Source organism: Odocoileus virginianus, chromosome 3, assembly GCF_023699985.2.
Source record: "Odocoileus virginianus isolate 20LAN1187 ecotype Illinois chromosome 3, Ovbor_1.2, whole genome shotgun sequence".
Lineage (NCBI taxonomy): Eukaryota > Metazoa > Chordata > Mammalia > Artiodactyla > Cervidae > Odocoileus > Odocoileus virginianus.
The window spans coordinates 17,398,738-17,414,938 of record NC_069676.1 but is presented as its reverse complement, the minus strand read 5'-3'; the positions used below and the strand labels follow the sequence as shown (position 1 = coordinate 17,414,938).

Genomic DNA, 16,201 nt, shown 5'->3' with positions numbered 1-16,201 from the left:
AGGACAGCTGCGGGCTGCCCAAGTGTGAGGCACAGCTTGTGTGGGGGCTACTCAGTGGCTCTGGGTTACAGGAAATTTTTGTGTCTAATCACATCGGGGGCCTGGAAGCTCTCACCTCACAGTGGCCAAAGAGCCAATCACCACTGGCCTCCATGAACGTGGGGTCTAGACCTGTTTCCCTGTCTGTTAGCTCCCCATGGCTGCTGTGACAAGGTGCCCCATGTTATTCTTAACAGTTCTAGGGACAGAAGCCTCATGAGGGCCTCACTGGGTTAAATTGAGGGGAGGGATGGTTTCTTCTGGAATGAGAGAACCCCATTTCATTCTTCCAGAAGAACCCCATTCTTTTGGAAGGGGGAACCCCATTTCTTGGAGGAACCCATTTCTGTGTTTTTTGCAGCTGTTAGAAGCCCCTCCTCCATCTTCAAGACCTGCAGCGTCACATCTCCCATCTCTACTTCCTTCCACGTTAGAGCTCCTACGGGAATGCTGGGCTCACTGCATAACCCAGGACAGTCCCCTAGTTTGTCCTTACCCACACCCCAAGCCCCTCTGGCACATAATGTCACACATTCACGGGCTCTGGCCCCAGGAGCCCTCAGCAGGGCTGGCTCATAGGCAGTGGAGATAACATAGGAAAGCATGGGAAGTGAAGAGCTTGCCTTGGACACGAGGGGCTCCTGGGACCCCAGGTACCACCCCAGAGCAGGTGTCCACCTGACCCTGCTTCAACCAGGAGCCACAGCCAGCCTTGCTCACTGGTGGTTCTGCAGCTGCTGATGAACCCTGCCTCCCATGGCTTGAAACACCAGGAAACTAGTCAACATCCTGTTTATTCAGGTTTATAACTTTACAGAACTCGTCCTGACAGGCCCAGGCCTCCCTTGGCTGGTCACCCTGGGGCCACTGCACACAGGGTTCTGGCCGGGGCTGCAGGCTGCTCCTCCTTGGAGGCACCCAGGGCTTCTGCTAAACAGATTATTAGTAATGCCCTCTCCTGGTGGTGGTCATGGCTGTGTGCTCTGCCAGCCAGCACCCCGCCTCATGCCCGCAGTGCCCCATGGGCAGGGTGAGCAGTTCTGGAGGTGGTAGGGGGACCAGAACGGGAGAACGTGGAGGACAGCACGAGACAGACCCACGGTGGGGCTGAGCCAACCCTGCTTTATTTCACTAGAGCTTCTCAATGGCCGACAGGAGCTCGGGTTTCAGGATAGACGTGTCTGGCTGGGTGCCTGCGGCCCTGATGTCCTCAAGCACCGCCATGTCCCACGAGAAGGTCAGGAGGGCAGAGGGCACCTGCAGCAGGGTGAGAGGCGCAGAGCTCCAGCTTCACATTCAAATCTCCCTGCTGGAGCCCAGACCACACTCGCCCAGGGTTGCTCCCCACTGGGGACAGCATGGCTGTGCCATCAAGGGCTCATCAGATGAGGACACCCCCTGGCCTGGCTGAAGCCCACCCAGCCTGAGGCAGCAGTTGGCACTTCCTCTCCAGGCCTCCTTCCCAGTCTCCCTGAATCAGGATCTGACTGTGATCTGGCCCCCTCCTTTGTCCTCTCAAGGAATTCCCTGCATTTTGAAAGCCTCTGGTCTCTGCTTTGCAGAGGACTCTTAACAGACTTTGCACATTTCCATTTTACAGATGAAAGTTACTCAAGGCCACACCACAATTAAGTGGGAAGGTGGGTCTTAAATCCAGAGCCACCCTCCCCAGTACCATCCCATCCCCTCTTGGGACCTTGTGTCGATTTAACAAGAGCCCAGAGAGCCGGGCTAAGGTGCGGGGAGCCGTCACCCACCAGCCCACACTCGTTGAAGGCCAGGTTCTCATCTTCTGACAGCTTCTGCCCGCCCGAGGCCAGCAGCTCAAAGGGCAGCCAGTCGTTCTGCAAGGCCTCCCGGACAAACCCGTAAAGCGCAGCCACCCGCTCCCGGGCGTAGAAGGTCCCTGGGGGCGAGACAGTCGAGTGGGGAGCTCGCGGGGGCACCTCTGCGCCAGCCGGCCGCCAGCCCTCAGCCTCCTCCCCAGGGACGAGTGCAGCCCAGAGAGGCCGCGCAGGCGCGCAGCACGCTCCCTGCACCCTGCAGCAGGCAGCTGTTCAGGACGCGCGTGCACACCTCCCCGGGGACGAATGCAGCTCAGAGGGACCGCGCAGGTGCCCAGAACACACCCTGCAGCAGGCAGCCGTCGGGAAGGCGCACGCGCAGCAGTGTGTACGTGTACTTGCGCATCTCCCGCTGCTCCTCCCGCTCACGCATGGCCTTGGTCCGCAGCACACTCAGCCGCTCCACGGCCTCCGACCGCAGTCGCTGCTCCCGCTTGATCTCCTCAGCCGTCAGGTTGAAGAAGTCCGTGGGCAGGTCGAACTGCGAGGCCAGGGGCGAGGGCCGGAAGATGCGGCGCTGGCGGGCCAGAGTGGCGCGCACGGGCTCGGCGCTCAGCAGCTGCTCCTTGTGCCGCTCCAGACTCTGAGGCTGAGCCAGGGCGGCCTCGCTCAGCACGTAGAACTCCTCGGGGCCCTCTGGAACACGCGGAAACTTCACTGCCGAGTCAGGGAGGCCCTGCGCTGGACCCTCCCGCCCTAACTCTGGGCTCTTACCCTGGTCGGGGATCGGAAGCAGCACCTTCTGGAAGCCGATGGCCTCAAAGAACTCGTGGGTCCCTTCCAGGCAGTGAATGCGCTCCTGAGAGCAGAGGCAGAGGTCACACGGGTCCCTCGGGGCCTCCCTGTGCCCCACAAGAGTCCCCACCAACCCTGGCCTCCGGGCCCAGAGTCCCTGCTCTCTACAGCTGCTATCCCTGGACAGGCTGAACCCCTGAAGCCATCTGAGGGGCTGAGCTCACAGAGGGCCCGGGACCCGGAAAGGTCAACACCATGGTGAAGGAGGCTGAAGCGCCAAAGGACAATGCGAGGAAGGAGTGCGGAAGATGGGGCAGGCCAGCTGTGTGATGCTGGACTCCCGTGGGGGCCACCAGAAGAAAGTGGGGCCCTGCCGGCCCCAGGGGCAGGCACCACGGCCAGGGTGGTGGGCTTGCAATTTCTCCACAGACGCCAGAAGCCTGCCTTTGTGTGGAAACCCTCCCCAGTGCTGACGTTCTCTCAACTAACTCAAAAAGAATTCACACTACACTGGGTGGTAGGCAGGGCAGAGGGCTTATGGTGCTCACAGAGCCCACCCTCCTACCCACCACCTCAGCCCGCCTGGACTGCTCCCCAACCCCCCACCCCCCGCCAAGCAGGGGCCCTTCTGCAGCCAGCTCTAGCCCCCATCCCAGGCTGTCTGCAAGCCAGCTGCTCCCTGTGACAGCTTGGGTCCTGGGGGGCTCATGGGCCCGGTCACACCAGGCCAAGTCCCTCTGCCAGCAGCGCTCACCTGGAACACCTTGTTCTGCACCTTGATCTTGCGGTACTTCTCCTCCTCTGGGTGCAGGTGGATGTTGTCCAGGTACCTGGGGTGGACAGGGGCCAAGAGCTCAGAGCCACGCCACCTCACTAAGTTGACCCCAAGCAAGGTGCTGTCACACCTGGACAGCCCACAGAGCCTGACCCCTGGCGCCCAAGACACCAGGCCTCCCCCTCGGTCCTGCCTTCTGAGGGCACCAATGACCTGCCACGGTGGGTGGAGTGGGGCAGGGCCAGAGGAACGGTCTCTAGAGCTGATGGGTCCCTGGAGGTCCCCCAGCTTGGGGGGCTCCTGAGCAGCACAAACTGCTAGGCACCCCCACCCAGACCTGCTCAGTAACAGGAACGGGGTGACCCTGCCTCTTCACTCTCTTCTGATGATCCCAATAGGAAAGGGTTGGGAACCCCTGATGCAAGGTCCATCTAGTCAAAGCTATGGTTTGTCCAGTAGTCATGTATGGATGTGAGAGTTGGATTATAAAGAAAGCTAAAGGCTGAAGAATTGATGGTTTGGAACTGTGGTGTTGGAGAAGACTTTTGAGAGTCCCTTGGATTACAAGGAGATCCAACCAGTCCTTCCTAAAGGAAATCAGTTCTGAATGTTCATTGGAAGGACTGATGCTGAAGCTGAACTCCAATATTCTGGCCACCTGATGCAAAGAGCTGATTCACTAGAAAAGACCCTGATGCTGGGAAAGATTGAAGGAGGAGGAGAAGGGGACAACAGAGGATGAGATGGTTGGATGGCATCACTGACAATGGACATGAGTTTGAGTAAGCTCTGGGAGCTGCTGATGGACAGGGAAGCCTGGCATGCTGCAGTCCATGGGGTGGCAGAGTTGGACATGACTGAGCAACTGAACTGAACTGATGCAGTAAACCTCTTCATTTTAAAGACTGATAAATGACCCCAGAGAGGCCAGACCCCTTCCTCGAGAGCCCAGGGAGAGGGCCATGCTCCCTGCAGGCCTCCTCAGCAGGAGTTGGTGCCTGGTGGGAGAGGGCTGCCCACTCACTTGGCGATGGTGTCCACGCCCAGCTTCACCCGGTCCCGGTCCTTGTTGAACGTGTGGATCTTCATGATGGAGGCAGCTACCGGGTCAGTGGAGAAGTGCTGGGGGAGTGAAGAAACCAGAGGGTCAGGAAGCACCGACCTGGGGACCTGGGGGCCACACCGGCTGAGTCGCCGGCTCTCAGCATGCACTGGCAGCATGTCCAGAACCCGCCGGCCACTGCAGACGCACTGCCTCTCTTAATCCCCCAGCCCTGCAAGGGATGTTCTAGAAACAGACTTAGGTGGCAGAAACAGGATGCAAAAAAGGTCTGTGACCTGCGGCTGCCCGTGCACAGCCAGGGAGGCAAAACAGTGGAGATGCCACTGACCCGTCCCCCTGCCTTGGGGGGCGCCACCTGCTTCCCTGGGGAGTGGAGGGGCCATGTTTGATCCCTCAGCTGGCCCAGCCTCTGAGTGCCCCCAGGGACCCTGCAAATAGCATCCCAGTAGGGAGAGACTGAGAATGGGTCAGAGGCGAGAAGCAAGGACAGGCAGCAGGTGTGCTCGCACTCTGGACAGCTGGGCACGTGGCCTCCCCATCGGGTCTTGTTTTTCTGCAGCCCCAGAAAGTCAGCAGTTACATGGCCAGTGGGGCTGGTACCTGTGGCAGCCCCAAACACATCTGCTCTGCCTGAACAGTGGTGGGGGTGAACAGTGGGGTCACTAGAGGTGATGGATCAGAGCAGAGACCACCTGGCCACTCAGATCTACCTGTGCACCCCTGCAGAAGCCCAGCCAGAGCTCCTGGAAGGCAGGTGTGGAGCCTCCGCCTGCCCCGGCCCGCCTCTCTGAACTACAGTGGGGGTAAGCCTTCAGCAGCCACGTATGTGTCACTTGACATCTGATGTGAACTGGGTCAACTCTCCTGGGGACTTCACATCTGGACCCCGTTCACTCTGCCAGTTAAGTTACCAGCATAAGACAAAAAGGTTCAGACAGGACAACAAAGCGAGTCTGCAAAGAAGCAGCTGTCGGGGGTGGAGGGGTGGTCCTCAGGACATGGCTAAGCCAGGCTGACGGCACCCACTCCAGCCGCCTCAGGACAAGCACACCCACCCCCCCCACCCCCCCCATCCCCGCAAAAAGCTGCAGCTCCCTGTGCTGTTCTCAGAAGTATCCAGGCAGCCCGCAGCCTCATTTAAATTAGGACCAGGGCATGGGACAAAGGAACACAACATCCATGTAGGTATTCATGTTGTGGATGGGGGTGGACTTCACAGTGGCCAGAAGACAGGTATTTCAACAAATAAGGACTGGGGAAAACTGGGCAACTATCTGGAAAAAAAAATAAACACACACAACACTGTAAATTAACTATACTCAAATAAAAATTTTTTTTTAATGAAAATAACCCTAGCTGCATGCATCATATTCTACACAGGGATAAATTCTAGTTGGAGCAAACCTTTAAACATTAAAAAGCAAAACAGAGTAGCACTAGAAAAACCATGGAAGAACTGTTTTAATTCTTTAGTGGGGAAGGCTTTTCTAAGCATGCCACAAAACCTGGAAGCCATAAATTAAAATCGATGCATTGAATTACATAGAAAAAATTTTTGCATGGCTATGTGACCATAAGCAAAATATAAAAATAAGCTGGAGAAAAAAATAAACTGGAGTAAAATATCCCCAGATCATGGATAAAAACCTCATTTCCCTAATATGTAGAGTGCCTACAAATCAATAATAAAAAATACCCAATACAAAAATGATCAAAAGATGCATTCTCATATGAAAACATAGACAACCTAACCCTAGAAAGGGAGACACAAACTAAAAACTGCTGAGATGTTATTTTTACCTATCGATTTGGGTAGAGACATGAACGTTTGGTCACCCACAGTGACAGTCAGGGGACAGGGCAAATGGGAACTTTCTCTCACAATGCTGGTGAGAGAGTGAATTGGGAAAAACTCTATGGAGGATCACCTGGTGACAACTATTCAAAGCGTGACGCAGATGTTCTTTGTTCCAGCAATTCAGCTTCTGGAATGGAACCTACAGCTCGAAGTCTACAGAGACCAGGTTTTCATCCTAAATATTGTCCTCTCTAGTGAAAGATTGGAAACTTCCTACATGCTCATCAACACAGGGCTGGTTAGTCAAGGAACAATTTACATGAGTCACCATGCAGTCACTATGGAGAAAGCAGAGTTTCAAACTGCTCAGAAAAAAAGAGAGGGATTTCCATGATGGTCAAGTGGTTAAGACTCTGTGCTTCCAATGCAAAGTATGTGGGTTCGATCCGTAGTGAGGGAACTAAGATCCCACATGGGGCATGGCAAATAAAACCCAGACAGGGGTGATAGAGCAAATGAGGTAAAAATGCTAACAACTGGCAGATTTGGGTACGGTGGGGAGAATGACGCAGGTATTTGTAACTTGACCCCTGGAACCTGGGAGCATGTAGGTTACAGGGTAAGGGTTTCGCAGATGGAGTTAAGGCTGCTGATTAGCAAACCTTAAGATAAGGAGATTAGCTGGGATTACCAGGTGAGCCTGACGGAATAGTAAGGGCCCTGAAGATGGGGAAGAGAGAGAAAGCAGAGGACAGCTGGGAAAGGCCTGGCCTGGCTCAGCTGGCCGTGAAGGCGGAGAAGGAACCACAGCAGACACACAGCCTGAATCCCCAGGGCTCCCAGAAGGCACACAGCCCTGTGGCCATCTTGACTGCAGCCCACTCATAACTTCCAGAACTGTGAGAGCAGAGGCGTGTTGTCTGGAGGCACCGCATTTGTAATAATCTGTTGGAACAGTAATAGGTCACTTCCACCCTAGGTGAAGGAGATTCAGGTGTTCTTTCTGTTCTTATAGTTTTTCTTTAGGTTTGGAATTATTTCCAAATACAGAATTTTAAGGAAAAAGAAATAATAATATGAAAGTTCTTCCTGTACTGATAAATGTTGCAGTTCCATGTCAGATGTGAATGGCAGATTGACTTTTATGTAAAACAAAAACGCAGCCCATGTAGGAGAGACAGATGCCTCGAAGTTTGTATTTGGAGCATCTCTGAAAAGGGACATGACATGCTCAAAGCTGGTGCCCTGAGGAGGGTGGTGGCGACTTTCCCCACCTGTCCTCCCAGACTGTGAATTCTGTCCCACAGGTGAGGGAGGTCAGCACAGAGCCGGAGCACAGCCAGGGGGTGATGCTGCAGGGCTGCCGGGCCCTCCAGACTCCCGGGGGCGGCGCCAGCAGCGGGCGGGCACTCACCATGAGAATGGCCTCTCTGATGCGGGCGTCCCGCTGGTCCTTTCTCAGGATGGCCCCTGTGAGGGGGCAGGTGAAGTACACTCCGGGCACCGCCAGGTGGGCCGAGCCTTCCTCTTTGGGCTCCTGCACCTGGGAAGATGGGGGAAGGTGTCTGAGCCTGGACTGTGGACAAAGGCCACCCTGAGTGCCACGGTCCTGAGCGCGTGGCCCCGGGAGCCAGACATCGCCAGGCCTAACACTGTTGCCTCTGCCTATTAGTTGTGGAACACCATGTCCCAGTAGCCAAGCCGCTCGGAGCCCACCTTCAGGGCCACAAGATGTCCTTGAGGGACCAGCTCAGAATTCAACAGGGAAAGGAACAGGGAGCGTGCAGCGGCCCTGGACACAGAGCAAGTGCTCAACTGAAGGCTCCTGCTCTTCCTGCTCCCCCTGACTGGAGGGTGAGGAAGGGGCTTTGGAAAGGGAGTCAGGGGGTCAACGGTGTCCTGGGTGAGTCCCGGCCTCAGTCTGGAACTCAATTCCTAAGTCATCTTCAAGGTTCCTTCCATTCTAAAACTCAGGCCTCACGGGTGGTGCTGCTCAGAACACCCTTTCCGCCAAGCTCTCCGTTAAGGCCTGCCTCCTCCAGGAAGGCCTCCCAGATCACACAGTCTCCGTGTGCCCCACCACCAAGGAAGGCAGCAGAGGGCAGCACTAAGGGAAAGGGCTTTGGAGTTAGACAGCCTGGGAATTCCAGTCTTGCCCCTGCTGGTTTTGAGGTGCAAACTGAGGACACTGGACTCTCTGAACCTCAGTTTTCTCTTCTGAAAAGTGGGAACTGTAACAGCTCCTCCCCGTGTGTGGTTACAGGGGATGGGGTGGGGGAATGACTGAACAGACGTGCAGCCCCTCCCCCGGCACCTGGGTTTGGTTTCATTACACGCCAGGCAGGCAGGTCCCAGATGACACCACCCTCCACCGCAGGGTTCCCTAACCTGCCTCAGTGCCCTGAGGCCAGAGGTGACCGTGATCTGCCCTGACAGCTGCGTCTCCCTCCCCTCCCCAGCAGCAGACGTTTATAGCCCAGGACTGGGCACCAATCAGATCAGAGCAGGAAAGAGCGCAAGTGGGCCCTCCAGGTCCCCCTCCCCAGGCCCCACTTTGGGGGTCCCACTGCTGCTGCCACAATGTCTTTACCGTGTTGTTCCCCGGAGCCTCTGGGTTCCCACTGACAGTTGCTTCAGCTCGAAGTTCCTTTCTCACTGTGGGGAAAGGCAGGGAGACGGAGAACAGGTCGGTGTGTGTAGTGAGCCTGCATGTCCCGTCCAGGCCTGAATCCTCACATGGGTCACACTCTAGTCCTTCCAGCTCAAGGTCCTCCTGGCCCCCCCACCTCTCCACACCCCCAGGCTGCACCAGACCATGCCCTCCTCCTGCTCCAAGTCCTGGTTCTGTCTCCCTCCACCATCCCAGACGTCCCTGCCTGAGATCACAGACCCCTCCTCAGCCTTTTCACTGGCACTTCCCCTTTGTGGTAAAAGTGTTAGTTGCTCAGTCATGTACGACTCTGTGCAACCCCATGGACAGTAGCCCGCCAGGCTCCTCTGTCCATGGAATTCTCCAGGCAAGCACACTGGAGTGGGGTGCCATTTCCTTCTCCAGGGGATCTTCCTCACAATTGTGATTTAAACCTCTTCCTACCTCAAAGTGTAGGAGCCCAAAGGCTCCAGCACCCATGAGAAACAGAGGATCCGCCTAGAGGACAGTGGGGAGAGGCCTGCTCCACCTGCCCCAGGTCCCCCCGCCACGGATAGTGGACAGTCAAGGCTCACCTTGGTTCCGGATGGAGTCCTGCGATGTGGGGCCCCGTGCCCGGGGCTGCTTCTGCTCCAGCCGGGCCAGGGCCGCTGCTGCTGCCATCTGCGCCTCATTGGTGGGTCCCTGGCGGGGCTGCCGGGCTGGTGGCTGGCTGGGCTTCTCTTTGGGGGCCTTCTCCCTGAGGAGACGCAGGGGGACGGCGAGGTGACACGGGGTTGGCAGGAGAGCTTCTGTCCCCTACCCCTCCTGCCCCAGCAGACACAGCCATGCCTCTTCCCTGGGGGCCACCAGACAGTGGTTCTACGCTGACAAGAGGAGCCCCTGGAGGCAGATGGTGGTTCTGTTCCCTGCTTGCCCGCTCTGGGCAAATCCTGCCCTGGTCTGGGCCTCGGAGTCATCACCTGTCAGGCAGGGGGAGAGCTTACACCCACCATCCGCCCCCTTCCCCATGGGAGAGTCTCCACCCGTATTGTCTACAAGGGTGAGACCCATCCAGACTTCGTCTACTGAGCACCAACTGTGTGCCAGGTAGCCGGCATGCCAGGAGCTAAGGCTCAGCGGGTCTATTCCTCAGGGCCACGTTCCTCCCTGCGAGGGCTCCAGCTGCCCTCTCACAAGCCCCAGAGGCTCACGGATGCTGGGGCAGTGTGCCAGGCTGCACACAGGCCCTGTGTGAGGCAGGCTACAGAGATCTGGTTTGATATTGTCTCTACCCTGGGAGGCAGGGTGATCGCCCCGTAGGATGGGCACCCTCCAGCCCTGACCCAGCCAGGAGATGACCTGGCCTCCTCCTCATTCCAGCAGAGTCCTGCCTCCCACCCAGGTCTGACTCTGCCTTGCTCTCCTTCCCTCAGGACTCTCTCTTTGGGAGCTGGGATCATCTGTGCTATATCTCAAGAGGGAGCCAAGGCTCTGCGTTCACGGCCTTGCTGCCTCCGCCCCCACCTCACCCCACCCTTCTGCTCCCCTTCTCTGCTTAGACACCCAGGGCAGCCCTCTTTTCTAATCCCTGCTCCTCTTGCCCACCCTGTCCACAGCTGAAAGTTTCAGGCTGAAGAATGGACAAGTCACGTATGGATACCTCTGCCCGAGCCCCACCATTCCATAAAAGCACCATTTTCCAAACTTCACTCCCCCCTCCTCCCTTCATGACTCATCCTGGCAGCCAGAGGGGTCCTTCTAAAACCCAGTCACTCCTCTGCATACACAGCCCCCTCACCCCAAGAACGACAAAACCCTGTACCAAACACAGGCCCTGCACGAGCTGCCCCTTTCCCTCATTTGCTCTCATCTTTGCTCTGTGCTGTTCTTCACACCTGTTCTTCCACCACAGGACCTTTGCACTCTGTGCTTTCTGGGGGAGTATTCTTCCTGGGATGGACAGGGGCCACTTCAACAGTGCATGCATGTGTGAGGTATGGGTTGATTTCCACACAGCTAAATCTAAGCTCAAACTTCCCCCTTCTTAGAGATACATTCCCAGACCACCTAACAGTCCCCAGCATCACTGGCAATCTCAACCCTGTTTTTTTCCCTTCACGGCCAACCTTTCATCATTTATGTATTGGCTTACTCATCCATCTCCCCTCACAGGAAGGGGAGCCCTGAGAGGGCAGGGATTCTCATGCCGTGGCAGTTAGCTAGACACACATCCTGCATCTCCAGTCTGGCTCCAGGCGCATCACAGAAGCCCAAATTTCTACGTGACTTCCCTCCCCTCTCCTTCCAGGGTTCCAGTCTGACACAACCATCAGTCCTCATCTTCCAGTCACACACAGTCCCAGCTGCTCCAGCTCCCACCTCCACTCACTACTTGATGGACAAATGAATGGACTCCCTTGTTTGGCCCACGACTCTCCCTGGGTCCCTTTAAAGGGGTCCTTCTCTCCCCCATACCCCCAGGCTCCCAGGACCTGCACGTTCCTCCCTGACTCACAGATCTGGCCCTCATGGGCCTCCTTCACCCGACTCAGTGATCCCCTCCCAAGAACCCCAGGGAACCCCCAAGCCTCATGACAGATGCCCAGATGTCCTCACCACGCACCCAGTCTCTCCCTCACCCACCCCCACTGCCTCAGGATTCCCTCACCAACCCTAACTGCCGGCCACCCAGTCTCTCCTCCCAGCTTCCCCCTCTTCACAATCCCTTCCATTATGCCTCACAGACCCCTTCCCAGGCTGATAACTTTCATTAGTCACTCCCCATCCTAAACCCCCTCACGCCCCCAGCCCTCTCTGTAGCTCCCTGTAGGAATCCCAGCCCCTTCCAGACTCCTTCTGCTCATCCCTCCCCGCAGTGGAGCCTTCTCAGCCCATCCATGTTGCCGCTCCAGCTCATCATTATCCTCTGCTCAGCACTGGCCCCTCATACTTCCCCATGGAGTCTCCAGTGTGGCCCCAGGCCCCTCTCTTCAAGTTCTCCCCAGACAAGTTACAGAGGCCTGGAAGTGCAGGCCACCTTCCCTCCCCTCCCAGGTCTCCCTCCCGGGCCTTCAGCCACTCAGCGATCACCCACGAGGAGGACCCCCATCTCCTTCTAGCCCAAGTTCCCCAAGTCCTCACCTCCACCCACCTGCCTCCCTTCTCCTCCCAGACCTTCCTCAGCCCCTCACAGCACCACTCACCCCCCACCCCTCGCAGTTCACCCGCACGTCCCCAGTCCCTGACCACACCGCCAACAAAGCCTAAGCCTTCCGGATCCTCACCTCCCGTCCACCCTCCTGCTCCACAACCAAGGCCCAGCCAGTTCTCTATCGCCACGGAGCTTAAGTTTCACGACTTTTTGCGACCCCAGCTCTTCTTGTTTCTCCAGGATCAGTTCCCAACCTCTGATCACTGAGATGCCCTCAGATCTTAGGCGATGACTTTTCAGGGGCCATTCTCCGCATCCCTGGCCTCTCCCTTACAGCCCGCCCTAACCGGCTAGGGTCTCTTAACTGACCCCTCAGTTCCTGCAGCCCCGCCTCCTCGAGCCTCGCCCCTTCTGCCCCGCCCCCAGAGGCCTCCCCTCCCCCAACTCCCCCCCTCCCTCGCGCCCCGCCCCCGGAGGTGTCCCCCACGTTCTCAGCTGCCCCTCCACGCTCCTCGCCTTCCCTAGACTTCCCGCGCCGCGCTCCCCGCCCCCGCCCCCGCCCATCCCCGTCCCCGGGTCTCAAGCTTCAACGTCTGTCACGCACCCCACCGACTCCGTGAGCTTCTGACCCGGTCCCGCGCTCTTGAACTTGATGTCGGCCTTGATCTCTTGGAAGAATTTCTTCATAGTGGCGGCGGGCCCGGCGGCTGGGGGCCGCAGGGGGGGGGGGGGGGGGGGGCGCAGGGCCCAGTACGGGAGGGGCCGGCAGGAGCCAACAACCGGAAAGAAAATACGGCCCCGCCGGAAGTCCAGCCATCGCGAGGGCAGTCCACGTGACAATTGGCGCAGCGAGCCTCTCTAGATCTCTGCGTCTTGTTGGCCCAAAGTGACCACTCTGCACTCTCGGGGCGCTTCTCGGTGGTTCGTCTGGATTCTGTTGCCAGGGGCAACGACAGTGCTTCCAGAGGGAGGTTGTGCTTGAGCGCCTTCCACCGCGTTCCCCAAGGAGTGACAAGAGGGAGAGGGACAGGCAGAGGACCCCGCGGAGAAAGCGCTGGTCCTGTCCTTTTACTTACTCAACAACCTTCCCTGGCTCCCCAACGGTCACGTGAAAAAGTCCCAACTTTGTGTGGGGGCAAAGTCCCCACGCAGCCACGTGGTTAGTGCCAGTAATCCTCAACAAACACAATGTGGGAGAAAATGAAGAGGATGGGTTGCACAGAGCTAGGGCTTGGGGACCCTCAATGGCGGATCACCGAGGGGTTTAACTTAAAGAGATCGGAGATTATCCTCAGAGCGCTGACGGAGTTCAACGAAGAATCTAGTGCAGCCCAAACTTTAACCTCCCTGAACTTTATTTTCCTAGCTATGAAATGAGGATACGAATAGCACCGGCTTCATAGGAGGTCTGTGAGGATGATGCTGCAATTCGAAATCTCTGAATAAATCGCGGACGTTATCGTGATTTTGTTGTTGTTCAGTCGCCAAGTCGTGTCCGACTCTTTGCGACCCCATGGACTGCAGATTTACTCCTTTAAGAACAGTTCTTGAGAATCCGTTCTGTACCAGCAGTGAAGAAAACAAACAAAATTCCCTTACCTCAAAGAACTCGTGATCTTTTTGATTGGAGGAGAGAGCCAGAAAATATAAAATCTATGGTGGAGTGGATGGTGTTAGTGGTATGGAAAAAAATTAAGCGGGAAACAGGATTGAGGGGATGGAGGGTGGATGCAGTTTGTAACATCAAATAAGAATCCGAAAACAGGAAAAGGGCTTGCTTGAGACCACCAGAGAAATTTGATTGGATCCAGGTGTTAGATGATATAAAGGAGCTATTGTTGATTTTGTTAAGAATGGTAATGATATTGTAGTGATGTTTAAAAATAAACTTTTTTCAGCTAGAGATGTTTTCTGAGGTATTTGTGGGTGAAATAACATCTCAGATAGGTTCTTATTTTTATTAAAAATTTTTTATATGAACCATTGTTATCAGATATTTTTTTAAATACTCCAGAAATGGACTTTCCTGGCAGTCCAATGGTTAAGACTTTGCCTTCCAGTTCAGGGGCTGCAGGTTCAATCTCTGGTCGGGGTGCTAAGATAGGACATGTGCTGTGCTCAATCGCTCAATTGTGTCTTATTTTTTGCAGCCCAATGGACTGTAGCCCACCAGCCTGCTCTGCCCATGGAATTTTCCAGGCAAGAATACTGGAGCAGGTTGTCATTTCCTACTCCAGGAGATCTTCCTGACCTAGAAATAGAATCTGCATCTCTTGTATTCCCCTCATTGGCAGGCAGGCTCTTTACCACTAGCACCACCTGGGAAGCCCCAGATCCCACATGCTTTGGGGCCAGAAAACCAAAACATAAAAACAGAAACAATATTGTAACAAATTCAGTAAAGACTTTAAAACAGTCCACATGGAAAAAATCTTTTATTTATTTTTTTTGGAAAAAATCTTTTAAAAAGTAAATAATAAAATACTCTGGCAGGGTTTCCCTTTTGGTTCAGTGGTAAAGAATCTGCCTGCCAGTGCAGGAAACTGGTTTGATCCCTGGTCTGGGAAGATCCCACATGCCTCAGAGCAACTAAGCCCATGCGCCACAACTACTAAGCCCGAACTCTAAGCTGGAACCACAACTACTGAGCCCACACGCCCTAGAGCCTGTGCTCCACAACAAGAGGAGCCACCACAATGAGAAGCCCCCGCACTACAACTAAAGTAGCCGCTGCTAGTCATGACTAGAGAAGAGCCTGCGCAGAAACGAAGAACCAGCACAGCCAAAATAAATAAAATTTTTTTTTTAAATACTCTTATGTTTAAAAAAAAAATACGCTTGTGTTGACTGCTCAGTCGTATCCAACTCTTTGTGACCCCATGGAACATAGCCTACAGGCTTCTCTGTCCATGGGATTTTCCAGGCAAGAATACTGGAGTGGATTGCCATTCCGTTCTCCAGGGGACGATCCAGGGGATCTTCCCAACCCAGGAATTGAACCCAGGTCTCCTGCACTGTAGGCAGATTCATTACTGAATAAGCCACCAGAGAAGCCCCCCACCCCAAATACTCTAGCACAAAAAAAAAAAATACACATACACGTACATGTGTGCCCACATTTAGGTTGGAATTCTCATGGCTGCATTTTCACTGTGTGATTGAGTGCAAGAGCAGTTATGCCCAGAACATTTACTGAGCATCTGCTGTGTATCAGGCCAATACAGTCACAACAGAGCATACGACTGATGGGATCCTGCCCTCAAGGGGCTCACAGTCAATTAGGGATGCAACTATTAAATAAGTATATAGTGACAGGTAGTGATAACTATTGTGAAAGAAAATAAAGTAGGGGAAGGGAATCAAGAGTGATGGGAGGGACTTCTCTAGTAGTCCAGTGGTTAAGAACCCATCTTGCAATGCAGGGGACTTGGGTCCCATCCTTGGTCAGGGAACTAAGATCTCACATGTCACAGGGCAACTAAGCCCATGAGCTGCAAATACTAAGCCCGAGCCCAGCAGCTGCAGAGTCCATGTGCTGCAATGAAAGATCCTGCATGATGCAATGAAGATGGATTGCCACAACTAAGACCCCATGCAGCCAAATAAGTAAATATATATTAAAAAACAACAGAGCAATGGAAGTTCTCTTTCATATAGGCTAGTAAGGTCTGACACTTGAATAGAAAGGTCTGAAGGAGAGAAGGGGCAAAACCATGGGGGTGTCTGGGAGAACAGCATTCCAGGCAGAAGGAACAGCAAAGGTAAACGCCCTGAGGTGGTAGCTTATTTTACAGAGCACTGTGCCCAGAGCAGGGTGGGCAAAGGGGAGAATGGATCCTCTGCTGAGAGCAGATAATGTGTGGTCTGATCATCCCCTCTATTAAACAGTCTATAGCCACAAGGAACTGTGGTCTGGTGAATTAATTCGTAGCCAGGGGAAAATCCTTCAGGAGATGTATAAGTTAGCAGTTGCTGCATAACAAGCAGTCCCGAAATTTACCAACTTAAAAGACCAACCATTGTCTCAATGTCTGTGCATCAGCAATCAGGAGTGGCTTAGCTGGGTGGCTCTGGCTCAAGGCCCTCAGGATATGTTGAAGTCAGTGTTGTCTGGAACTATGGCCACATCTGAAGGCTCGACTGAGGGAGGGGCTGCTTCCAAGC

The 16,201-nt window shown here is 55.0% G+C and overlaps 1 protein-coding gene across 3 annotated transcripts; it reads right to left on the bottom strand.

Annotated features, from left to right (window-relative positions):
- Positions 1-814: 814 nt before the first annotated feature.
- On the bottom strand, positions 815-13,107 carry UBXN6 (UBX domain protein 6). Of its 3 annotated transcripts, none has more exons than XM_070464943.1 (10): positions 12,642-13,107; positions 9,480-9,643; positions 8,845-8,909; positions 7,669-7,797; positions 4,418-4,515; positions 3,373-3,448; positions 2,598-2,682; positions 2,169-2,519; positions 1,797-1,945; positions 815-1,296 (listed from the first exon to the last, which is right to left on the bottom strand). In XM_070464943.1, the coding sequence occupies exons 1-10, from the start codon at positions 12,722-12,724 to the stop codon at positions 1,171-1,173; spliced, it is 1,326 nt and encodes a 441-aa protein (XP_070321044.1). In that variant the 5' UTR covers positions 12,725-13,107; the 3' UTR covers positions 815-1,170. The 3 variants fall into 3 exon arrangements, with proteins under 3 accessions (XP_070321044.1, XP_070321045.1, XP_070321046.1); XM_070464944.1 differs by lacking the exon at positions 12,642-13,107 and adding an exon at positions 12,171-12,433; XM_070464945.1 differs by lacking the exon at positions 12,642-13,107 and adding an exon at positions 12,292-12,433.
- Between the last annotated feature and the right edge of the window lie 3,094 nt (positions 13,108-16,201).

What these genes read in the sequence shown, in the direction of transcription:
- UBXN6 (XM_070464943.1), bottom strand. Translation starts at nt 12,724, where the DNA reads ATGAAGAAATTCTTCCAAGAGATCAAGGCCGACATCAAGTTCAAGAGC. An exon ending in AGGCTCCGGGGAACAACACG is followed by an intron (nt 7,798 to 8,844) that starts GTAAAGACATTG and finishes CCATCTTCCCAG; the next exon opens with GTGCAGGAGCCCAAAGAGGA. An exon ending in TCAGAGAGGCCATTCTCATG is followed by an intron (nt 4,516 to 7,668) that starts GTGAGTGCCCGC and finishes TCACTCCCCCAG; the next exon opens with CACTTCTCCACTGACCCGGT.